Source organism: Cavia porcellus, unplaced genomic scaffold (genome assembly GCF_034190915.1).
Source record: "Cavia porcellus strain 051 isolate PalLab524CR breed Dunkin Hartley unplaced genomic scaffold, mCavPor4.1 scaffold_1, whole genome shotgun sequence".
In the NCBI taxonomy this organism is placed as follows: Eukaryota; Metazoa; Chordata; class Mammalia; order Rodentia; family Caviidae; genus Cavia; species Cavia porcellus.
In genome coordinates, this window is record NW_026947484.1 from 89,246,084 (window position 1) to 89,258,378 (window position 12,295).

General features: G+C 35.0%; 1 protein-coding gene across 11 annotated transcripts in view; it reads right to left on the reverse strand.

The window, feature by feature from the left end:
* The window catches only part of Nfib (nuclear factor I B), a 426,445-nt gene that overhangs the window by 62,851 nt on the left and 351,299 nt on the right, over positions 1-12,295 (reverse strand). For all 11 annotated transcript variants that reach the window (XM_063251311.1, XM_063251303.1, XM_063251299.1 and 8 more), the window contains exon 4: positions 5,038-5,106. In XM_063251311.1, the coding sequence (XP_063107381.1) occupies positions 5,038-5,106 (69 nt within the window). The remainder of the gene's footprint in view (positions 1-5,037; positions 5,107-12,295) is intronic.

Below are 12,295 nucleotides of genomic sequence, written 5' to 3' on the forward strand. Positions count from 1 at the left end.
TCACTGTCTCCAGACGCCTGGGGTAGGGTGAAGACAACGTGATTCCTATCACTCAGGCCAAACAAGTTGTTTTGTATTAAACCAAATTGCTAAATAAATAAATATAGAACCATTTCACAAATACAAACCAAAGATTATTGTTCTGTAACATTAATATTACAATGCATTAAGTCAGATATTTACAATTATTCAATATAATTATTGGATTAGGACAGCTTTACAAGTAAAATTTACAAAGATGAAATAAATGCCAAGTTTTCCAAACTATCTAGTCAAGTTTTATGTATGAATGCTATGACTTTATTTAATAGCTACACTTTTGCTTATTCTTAAAAATTTTTATATCACATTTAAAACACATTCATGGGATTTTATATTTTAAAAATTTAGTTTATAAATCAAGAATTATTTTGAAATTGCCAATACATTATGAACTAAGATTTTTATATGAGTATTTTTTGTACAATGATTGATCGAACTGAATTTTTAAAATTTATTTTTGGACATCTTGAATAAGTGAGAGGTAGTATGTTATGTTATAATAAGCAGAATATTGGGAAATAGTCTTTTGGTCCAGTCTACTCTGATATTTGCCTCAGTTTCCTAAACTGTAAAAAGGGTAATAATAACAACATATCACATACAATTATTTTGATAATGAAGTAAAGTAAAACTCAGCATCATGCCTAGTGTGTATAACGTGCTCAATAAATCACAGTTCCCTTTTTTCTTTCCTTTCTCCCTCCAATTTCTTCTATGTAGGTTTGTTAGCAGAGACAGAACAATTCAGAAAATGTTAAAAATAAATAAATTAACATAAGTGAACTTGCTTTCTGAATACTGGTTCACTCAAAAATTAGATCCACCTTTGTCAAATATTTCAATGGATAACAACTAATCTCAATACTGTTACCATTAATAAACATATTGGGCAGCAAGTTGAGTAAATAAAAACTTGCTAAAAACATATAAATATGAGGATAAGTCAGTTATAATAAAGGTGCCCAAATTAATAACATGCTTCTGGCTTTTCAGGGAAAAAGAATCCAGTGCAGGCTTGAATGGTCAAGAAATCGACAGAGACCTGCTATCGGCCCTGGACTTTGGAGAATGAGGGAAGATTCTCCCAAGTAGGGTTACAGGAGGAACACCGTCAAGGACAGAGACAAAATGCAAAGTGGAGAGCGGGCAGGTTGGTATCACAGTATAGTGTTTAGGGCCAGCTTCTATTTTTTCTCCTTTGGGCTCTCAGAAACTACTGGGTGAGTGACTAAGGGCTTGGCCACAGACTTCACTCTAAGGACGCATGGTCCTCTTAGCTACCTCCCTTCCTAATTTCTTCCAATAAAACAGAAAATTTCAACAGGACCATAGATTTTCAAGAAAACTTTAACTAGAATTCTTAATAAATGTTATAAATGCATATACTATCACCTGAGTTGAATTTTATTATCAGGCAGGCCATGATTGACTTAAAAATACTTTCAGGGGAGAATGATTATGAGATACTTTACTGAAGAGAAGTAAACAAGGAATATTCAATGAATATCTCTTTTTCTCTACTAATAATTAAATAAGCCACCACATGTACAATAAATCTCAGCTCCAAACTTTGGGAACATTTACCTTCCATTAAATTGTTCATTCTACATAACTTCCTTTTGCACAGAAAAATATTTATATGCAATGTGTAGCTATGCCTTATAGTTTGAATTATTTGGACAGCTAAGATGTAGATACATTTGTTGTGGCCTGAGGTACACCAGAGGTTAAAAAAATGTGAGGTAAGAAATTCCACAGTAATCACGTGCTTCAAAACTTATTAGATCACGTTCCATTGAAATCAGAGCATGTGTTAGACATAGGCATTTGAGGAGCTCAGAGACTGAATAATCTAAACTTCTCACTACAGTAATAGATACAAGTTAGAGACCTGAGTTACTAGCAGGAAGCTTAACAGGTTGTATCCTTGGGAAACTATTTGCAAATTCATTAAGAATATTTAGGCAAAGATTTATAATTTCTATTAGATATATATGGCTCAACAGTGAACACAGATTTCTTCTCTCTCTCCCTCCCTCTCTCTCCCTGCCCCCTTCCGCCCTCTCTCTGTGGCACTGGGGATCAAATTCTCAACCTCAAGCTTGCCAGGCAGGCACTTATGTCACTGAGCTAAATCCCCAGCCCTGGATTTCTTGGCAACAAAGATGCTGGGTGTCATTTAGAATAAAGTGGTAATGTACAAAATATTCAGGAATGTTGCTTTCCTTTTTAGATTTTGTTCCAGAAAGATCATTCCGGGGTATCAAAAGATCAATAAAAATAATTTCTACACATGGACACTATAACAGTTTAGTCTGCATCCTGACAATAAATGGGAGATTACAGAAAGAAAAGCATATTGGTAAGCATGGCCAAAACACTAAAACTGCAAAAATATTTTTTTAGCAGGAAGGAGAGCATGTGAGAAGAGCAAGGATTGGTTTGGTTTTCCTGTTTAAAGCCTCTGGAAGAACACAGCAAATGCAGAGATCACGTTAGCACCTCTCCCAGAACTACAGGGAAGCAAGGCTGAAAGCTGCAAATCACGTTTAAGAGGCTGCCAATATCCTCTCAGAAGTGTAGCACCACAGAACCTTAGATTCTGTGGGTTAGAGGGCAGCCCTTAATCTCCCTTATTGTTCTCCTCCTTCCAAAAGCTGATCCTAAATCAACTTTAAAGATGGAGATAATATCATTCAACAGAGAGATCACCATCCTAAAGCTGAATAGCTTCATTAGTGAAAGTCAACACACACATTAGAGGTCAGATGATAGTAAAACTCTGGAGGACAGCACCATTAACACACTGTGAACCCTCAAGAAGGCAGAATTTGTGATAAGGAGCATAGGGTTGTGCTAACGTTGATGTTGACTTAGCAAACTCTTATTTCATAAACAATGGAGTTCAATTGTGTAAATAAGATTATAATGTGATTATATTAAAACACTTAGGAGAATAACTTCTCAAGCATTTCAGAGACACCTATTTACATGTGGAAGAGAAAATAAATGTTTGCTGAATAAATTAACTAAGGAATGAATATGGATAATTAATGTACTAATTACAAATCACTAATGTTTATTATAACAAATAACCTAAAAATCTCTAATAAATGATGGTATGAATTAGAAATGAATGAATGAATGAAGAATGTTAAATTTACCTTGGTTCTGCACTGTTATAGAAAGGTATTTTTAGTCTATTTTTTATGTTTGAAATTCAGATTTTTTAAAATAGCACTCAGGGATTTTGAAGGTTCCAAAGTGGTTCTCCTTTGACAGCACTTAGCATAATGTTACCCATAATGAGGCACTAATAAATATTTCCTGACAGATGACTCTACTGCCCTTCTCATAAGGATGAAAATACATTATGGACTGTAGAAAGGTACAAATTTAAGCAAATAATTGTATATGCCTTGTAACTTTAGCAGCATAGGCTTTTTTACTGAATAACAATACGAAAGCACATATGCAAATCTTCAATTTTTCTCTTTCTTTTTGCTGGAATGCAGTAGTAAATAAGCCAGGCTTATCCCTTTCTAAGTCAAAATTAAGAACTTTCAAATGCTGGAAGCCTTCATATATTGTAAGTCTGGACATACACATAAGGCAGCCTTAGACAATGAAACAGACTATGGTAATCCTCTTGCCTGGCAAACACATATCCTGGAGCTGCTCGGATACACACTTCTTATTTTTATCTCCTGCACCATCCCCAAGAAATGCACCCATGACAGCAGTCTTCTGGTCACACACTTAATCTACTCAAGAATTTTTCCAGAAAACATAATACTCATGAGTGCGTCTCTGATCGTGAAAAACATGCTGTTTGTTCTGTCCATTTTAGAAATCTGAGCTATTTGAGAAATTGCAGTGGAAAAGACCTAGTAACCTACTAGCTTAAAGATTCCTTTTTGGAAAAGGACTCTGAAGTATTAACTCAATCAGTCTCTCTCTGTCTCTGTCTCTGTCTCTGTCTCTGTCTCTGTCTCTGTCTCTGTCTCTGTCTCTCTCTCTCTCTCTCTCTCTCTCTCTCTGATTGTTGTTGGAATGCTTGTTAAGGATCTCTGAATTTGACCCAAATGAGAAATCCAACTTAAACAAAGGTCAGAAATATCACCTCATCAGCTGAATAACATCATTCTGAATTGTGACACTTTGCTAGAATATCAAGTTCAACCATTTTATTCAGTGTTATTTGAATAATCTAAATCAGAGAAGGGAGCAGAAGAAAAAAGTCACTTTCTTTAACATAATCAATGCATTAAGATCTGCATCGAAGACAGATTTGCACACACTAGTAATACATTAAGGGTTGATCAACGAAATATCTCCCTTGCTTAGGTAGCAAGCCAGGTGAGCTTACCCTAGAAAAATCTGACCCAGCTTGCCAAGAATGGTATCTCAGGTAAGGTAGCCAGTTAAAACAATTGCACATTGTTTTGGATAACAATGCTTTCTATCTATATCCAACTACAATCTGTAAAGTTAATTTCTGCATCCCTTTACACTCTGCATGTTAGTGTGTATATCCTGTACATCTCCAAACCCCCACCAAAATGTTAGTAAAATGAAAAAGCACTTATCTACAGGAAACTTATGTGGGTTATCATAACAACACAGAGTACATTTAATTAATCACACTTCCTTTGATATAAATGACCACCTATGGTCACAGAGAGAACTGAATTAAATGAATTTTAGTAACATGGCAAGAAGAACAACCTAAAAATTAGTTTTGTACAGCAGAAAGTTTTGATGATTTCAATGTAAATATTTTAGAAAATTAGATATAATATAGTCAGGTATGGTTTTATTAAATGATTGAGGATTTACTATAGGGTATGTGCTGACGAACTGAGAACTGATTGAGGATTTTAAAGCTCAAATTTTCCTAACATACAGTCATTCTTTTTATTGTATTTAAAGCTAACATATAAAATATTTTATATTATATTATACACTTCAATAATAAGAAGGCAATTTACTTACTTCTGGATACCCTCACAAGTTCTGATACGTTGAAGACTCCAGACTTTACAAAACTATCCTCGAGGTATCCTGAAAATAAACATCGGGGGGTAAAAGATCAACATAAGGAGGAAAACACTTTAGAAAATTCATTACATGCTAGAATTTGTTCATTTTTAGACCAAAAGTTAGATCAAAAACTAAGAATACTTACAACAAGGGCAAGTAAAAGCAAAACTTTTGTGACTGCTAGCCTTGTTTAAACAAAAAGTAAAATATTTAGATGCTAAGTAAACTGCTATGAATTTTTTTCTAAATATACAAAGCAGTTGGGGTGGTTTTATGTGCCGTGCCCCACGCCTAGTGAATGAAGGTTTGGGATTTTGGACTCCGTAGCACCTGGTAGGCTAAATGTCTATCCATTAAAAAAAAAAAAAAAAAGTGGAAGGGGGAGAAAAAGGAAAACCACAACCACAATTAGCACTTTGTTGGAAATACTTCAAAGATTTCTTGAAACCACTGTTCTCTCACAAATCCTTCCCTGATTAAAGAAAACTGAGCTGCTGTTACTTGCACTCCCACCCTTGTTCCAGGGTCACCAGTAACACAAAGGCAGAACTGAGTGCTTCTTTACACCAAGCTAATCCTGCACACCCACCTTTCTCGAACAATTTCAGTACTTTTCCTTCTACAACTTCCTGCACCCCTTTATTTCAAGAACTAAACATTTTATGTAGCAAGTGACAGTGCAAGCCACATGACCCTTAGGTGACATCTAGGCACCGGATCCACCGTGACTGTGAACCATACTTCAGGAGCCTGGAGAGCGTCACACTAAAGATGAGGACTCCCACAGACAGCACTAGCTCTCTGCTCTTAGTGATGTCAAGGGGCTGCACTGAGCGGGGGAGGGCCAGAATACCTCGGAAGATGGAATGTGACTTCCTTGCTGCTGGCCCAGGGAGTGAGTTAGAATTGTCTGATGATTCTCAGAATTAAAATGCTTTGGGGGGGGGGGGGTTGTGTGGCTAGACTGAAAGAACTGGCAACTGGATTGATTTTATGGGGAGGTTTTAGGGCTGCTGGAGGTATCAAATTCAGCACAGGTTGGTGACGTGTGGATGACCTGGCAAGACAGAGCACTCAGGTCAGGATCCCAGCTTCAATTTACTAGAACCTGGCCATGTGACTGGGACCTTTTGGTGTTTCATATCCCTCATCCCTAAATTAATGCTCCATAGTCCTCACCCCCACCTTATAGCATTTTTGCAACTGCTGAGATTAAAAAAAAAAAAAAAAAAAACCCACGGGAGGCACTAGTTAAAGGTGATGAATAAGCCTAGCCAGCAGAGCAGTTATCAGCCATACACTAGATCCCACACACGAAACTTCAAACATTCCTAGGTTACCTGTAAGGCTTTATTTAGAAAATTCACTAGAACAAAAATTGTCACATTGCTTTTTAACCAAACACAGCATGAAAAGAAAGAAAATCACTGAAGTGGCATATATGCATCTCAGCTATCAACACGGAGATGTCTGAACCGTTCATACCCACCCATCAGCCCCCAGAAACACAAAGCAAGAAAGCATAGCAAGGAACCGCAAGGTCTCTGTCAGCATATGCGAAGGCATTGCTCTGAAAACAAATTTTTAAAAAGAATAATAACAAAATGTCCTCACTTGATTCACTCCTATTTTAAGAAACTTTAGCAATTAGTTTTTCACTGGGATGAATTCACTTCAGTGACTGCTGAGAAAGTTCTGTGTAACTAAAATTGTACATTTGAAAAGTCGTGAACACAAAAAGGCTTGTTGACCATCTTTGCCTTATTTGAGCAAAGTGATGTTTTTAATCTTCTAGACCACTGTAGGTTATCGATGTATATAAAGATTTTTGTTTTTGTTGGCTTTAAAGCATAGCTGATTACACTTTATACATAGTAAACTAAGTAAAGCAAATATATAGAAAAGCAAATATACAGCAAATAGAAAACCTTGAGCTCATATATTTAATGAGACATCAACTGTACTCCGTTAATGCCTGCCGCTCTGCTCCCCTCAGCACTCTTTAATTAGATGCTCTTTCTACATACACTGCTCTCATCCGTCAGTGTCCAACTCAACCACCGTCAACTCCTCCACCCTCTTCCTCCGCCCTTCCTGGGGCACTTTCCTCTGTACTCCAATCACACTAGTTTGGATTTATTATACATTGTGATTTCCTAAGATACATTTTCAAATCTTGGGTTTCTTGTTGAATTATCAGCTCCTTTTTGTTTTTTTAGGTAAATGAGTTTTATCTATCTTCCTCAACAAGTTCACTGTCTACATATAAAGTAATTACTAAAAGAATACAGAACAAAATGTCAAAACTTAACTTGGTAAAATTAAGTCACAAACTAACAACTTAGTAATTTTATGACAATATAGATACGGATGGCTTAAGATGGACAGAAAACATAATACTGGTCATTGCTGTTTCTGTGAACTCATTTGCTAAGCAGGTTTTTTTAGGCTTCTGAGTAATGGGAAAGAATAATGATTAGGGATTATATTCTGACCCAGCCCTCTCCTTGTTTATGAATGGGTAATTCAGGCCTTCATACAAAATAACACCCAAAGGACCAGGACTACTTAAATAGTTGGAACTCAAAAAGACATGAAAATACATTCACAAATGAGTGAATAACTGTTAAATATTCAAATATATTTATATGGATTTTATCACATGTAATGTAAATCTCAATATGTAGATTAGTCTGGTTGGTTTTCTTCTTACACCAATGAGCAGTCAGTGAGAGGTCCATCTGCTTCTAAGTCACATGGATAAAGATGAAGTGGGCCTATTAGGAGCCAAATAATGAGGGAGGAATTAGCCACCTCAAAGCTGATTACCCCCAGGAGAAGAGTTAGGCAATCAGACAGACAACACACAATGACTACCCCACTGGAAAAGTATGCCAGTTCAGAATGTAGCAGGATGTTTCTCCACTCATCACCCCCAACTCTTCAAGTTCTAAGAATCTGAAATCTACCAGGAAACCGAAAGATAATGTTTACTAAATCTATACAAATATTTTACCCAGTGATTCCACAGAGCTTTGCTCCTGCATGGAGCACAAACAGGCTTCGGTGAAGGAAAGATTCCTAAACAATAGTGTTGATGGCTACTGACAACCAACCAAAGTGAGTGGTAGGTGTTGGAAGCGGATGGGAAGCAGGCAAGTGGGGAGTCGGGAGATCCTTCTAAAGCAGACGGCTGCCACATTCGTGCACCTTCGCTCCAAACACACAGATTTGTACTGGACAAATTTTATCCAAAAGAAGCGAAGTAAAGAAACAGATACTGGATAGTACAGGACCCGGCTAGCTAACACCACTTGCGCAAGCATACAGGAGACAATGCTTAAAGACTTGCACAGTACCTGGGAAGGGTCCTGCACTGAGTGAAGAGCCCTGCAACAGTATAAAGGCTTAGACTCAGCAAAAAGGGTTCTGCTGTTAAAATAAAACTTTCTGTAACCTCCTGGCTACTGAGTCTTTTAGAAACATGGGTTTCACATATTACACAGGCCACTATAAATCTCAAAGCTGGTACAATGGTCAAAGCAATTTTGAGATATTCATATAATAAATTTCCTTCATCTAACAAAAAAAAAAAAATGAGCATCTTTGATGTAGAGCTGCTGCCTAATGGTTACAAAGCAATATTACACTACAGTTTAAACCAGCGGGGGAAAAAAAAAGCTCTGTGTTTGTGTGATTCTGTATTTATAGTATATGTTATGCTTTTTTTTAAAAATATAAAATTGAATACGAAATAAAGAGCTCCACAAACTGAAAAGTCTCCATGCCAATATCAAATTATATTATTTTACTTTTTTTATTTTTCTCTAACAAAGGAAACAGTAAATCACTACTCAGAAGTTAATATAGTGTTTAACCCCCTTTTCAAACAATAACAGAGGGACACAATGGCATATCTAACTGTTAATATCTCAAATTATAATCAGCACCATTTGAATGTTAAACAACATTTACATAGAAAATCCAAAGGAAGACTGATAACACTCATTTTTATGGTGCACTGTGTTCTATTCTTGAAATTTTTTAAAAAAAAGAGCAACACGGAAAGCAGTTATTAAATTCATGAAAGCTGTCTTCAAGTATTTGGGGGACTGTTAATGCAGACTGTGGATTAGACTTGTTATGCAGTAGTTTCAGGAGCTGTTCTTTTGGCTCAATAAGCAAATTTGTCATCCAATGACAAAAGTCATAAAGAGGAACGTGAATCTGCAAAGGTAATCATGATAATAATCAACATATGCCCATCTACTGTGCTGAAACTTTCACATGCATGAATCCATTTAAGGCTCTCAACTATCCCATGAGACACGTTGAAGCATTATTGCCATAATGGATGGGAAAACTGCCCATACAGGTAAAAAGTCTCCAGGGACTCTGTGAACTACCATCGGATATAAGAATTCTCACTTGGGGTAGAAAAATTGGTAAAAGCACCTGAAAGTCCACGGCAACCATCAGATTCTACTATCTTACATAATTGTTTTCCTACGTTAGATTTTTTTGCATTGTTTATCTGGAGAAAGAGCAGGTAGGCATTGGCCATCTCAGAGGTGTTTCCCAGCTCTTCATTCCAATTGCTCTCATCCTTCAAGAGAGTGTAAAAGATGGCTTAACTCTGTTTATGGGTGCAAAGGGAAGAAATGACATTATTTCACACTAGCTATCTGCCAATCTTACAAATTCAGATAGCACAACTAACCTACTGGTGATTCTTCTGGTAAAGGTATTATGAGACATAGCTCTATCTTCAGTTTCTGAACAGCTCTGAACTGAAGTGGGAATATCAGGCATTGCAAAAATAATGATTTTTCTGCATATATGTTGAACGTCAGCTGACAGCCAATGTTAACATTGTATATTTAATTTAGAGTTGCTTGGCTTTCAACATTAAATATAAATCCTTCATTTGAGATTAAAGTGACATGAGAGTCAGAAATGTCTCCACTTACATAATCTCTATTAGAGCTGTAAGAACAGCTTTTTATATTTTATTTCAGCATTTCCTTCTAGTAAAACCTTTTCCTATGTATACAATGCACATATGTATTTTTTCTAAAATTAAAATTGAATTTTATTTAAATAAATTCAGATACTTATTTTTTCACTTAAAATTGTATCTTCCCTTTATATTCAATAGTTTATAATAGCATAACTTTTATACCTTTATATTGCATGGCTATATCATACATTATATGATTATTTATTTGACATTCTCTTACAGTTTGGCATTTTAGGTTATTTCCCATTGTTAAAAACATTATAAACAGCACTGCTATTAACATCCTCATACACAACTCTTTGTCAGCAATTCTCATGATTTCCTTAGGCTGGAGTTCCCAGAAGTTAGGAATACTGGGTCAAAGGACATAAACTCTTTAAAAGCTCGTGGTAAAAACTGTCAAACTATTTTCCATAAAGTTTTTTGCCAAGTTATACTCCTTAGGGGCAAGACCCAAATATGACCACTGCACTATCCAGAATTACATATTGGTAGGGCATTGGTTTTTTAATTGTGGCAATATGATGGGTGAAAGATGTCATTCCATAAATGCTTTTCATTTATTTCAGATAAAACTGAATTTTTGTTTCATATGCTTTTTTGAAGAAAAATATTCAACAGAACATTTTTAAAAACTACAATATATAAAAAAACATAAAAATATTTAAAATATGAATTTTACTGGCAGGAATATTTTTTCCTAACATTAATAAAATTACTTCTAGAGATTCCCATTTACTGATGTTTGCTGTTGATCTATTGATCTTTTCTCATTCTTGAAAAAATATTCATTTATCTTTACATCTCTCAGTTCTTAAAATGTCTCTGATGATAATGGTTTTTTATTATTATCAAATGCTTTTTCAACAATAAAAGACATTATACCTTTTTTCTTATACCATTTATTTGTATCATAAATTACTGGATTCTTGAATTAAATTATTCTGTTGGCTCATGAAAAATAATTCTTTTATTTTACTGCTGAATTGGTTTGCTTGTTGCTTCTTCCATATTTTCATATGAACTTGGAAAACTTCTGTAGGAATTTTGTGTTTTATTTGTCAAGTTTCTTACCAGAATTATTTATAGGCATGCATCATGAAATGATTTGGACGACAGTTCATTATTTCTATGCTGTGGAACAGAACAAACCATGGTTTCATGAACAGTTCTTAGAAGTTTGGGCAAACCTCACTGGTAAAATCTTCTCCAAATCTGTTTCAAAGAGATTCTCAAACAACTTTGAATCTGTCACTAAAATTACTCTACTACTGCTCTTTGTTTTTGAGATAATTTTATATATTTTAAAATATATATAAGACTTAGCTCTATCTTAAATTTCTGAACTGATTAGAATTGCTCTGGTTAATATTAGAAACAAAGATTATGAAATAGAAATAATCATACAAAAATGGTTCTTCATACAAAATTGAATCTCATCCTATATTAATTTAGAATTCAGTTTATCCTTCAAGATGTAATGCATATTCCTCATGGTCAATGAAGTATCCTGACACAGAAATTAAATATATAATTTTAATATAAAATTCAAGAAAATATTCAACTCTTCAGAATTTTACATTCATTAGGACAGATATTTTACAGTTCACTAAATGGGCTTTTATTTTTATGGCGATAATAAAATTATATGAATCCCTTTTATCTTTTCTATGGATGTGGACATTATGCCTCCCTCCAATGGGCCAAAGCATAGTAGGTAAAAGGTGGCTATGAACTTACTTTCAAGCTCAAGTCTGCCATGAAAAGCTGTGACAGGTTTCCTATACCTCGCATTTCTCTAAACTATAGATAATAACTGCAGTACCTCTGAGTTGATATTAAGTAATTTCCAATAATAGTGTAGGCAGACATTTCATTTTTAGAGCAGGAAGAGACAAACAATCCAAGAAACTTTAAAAAGTGAATTAAAGAAAATAGCTGAAGTTAACAGATTTTAAAAAAAAGAAATATTAAAAATGATTAAAGAACAAAAAATCTTCTACACTGAGCAGCAAAACAGAAAAGCCATTTGCAAGGCTGATGAAGAAAAAAAGAGAGAAAGCGAAAATACAGAATACAAAGAAGATGTAATCACAGAAACCAAACACCTTAAAAGAATTATAAGAGGGTAACACATACAACTTACTGACCACAACTTTGAAAACTTAAATGGACAATTACTTAGTAAAA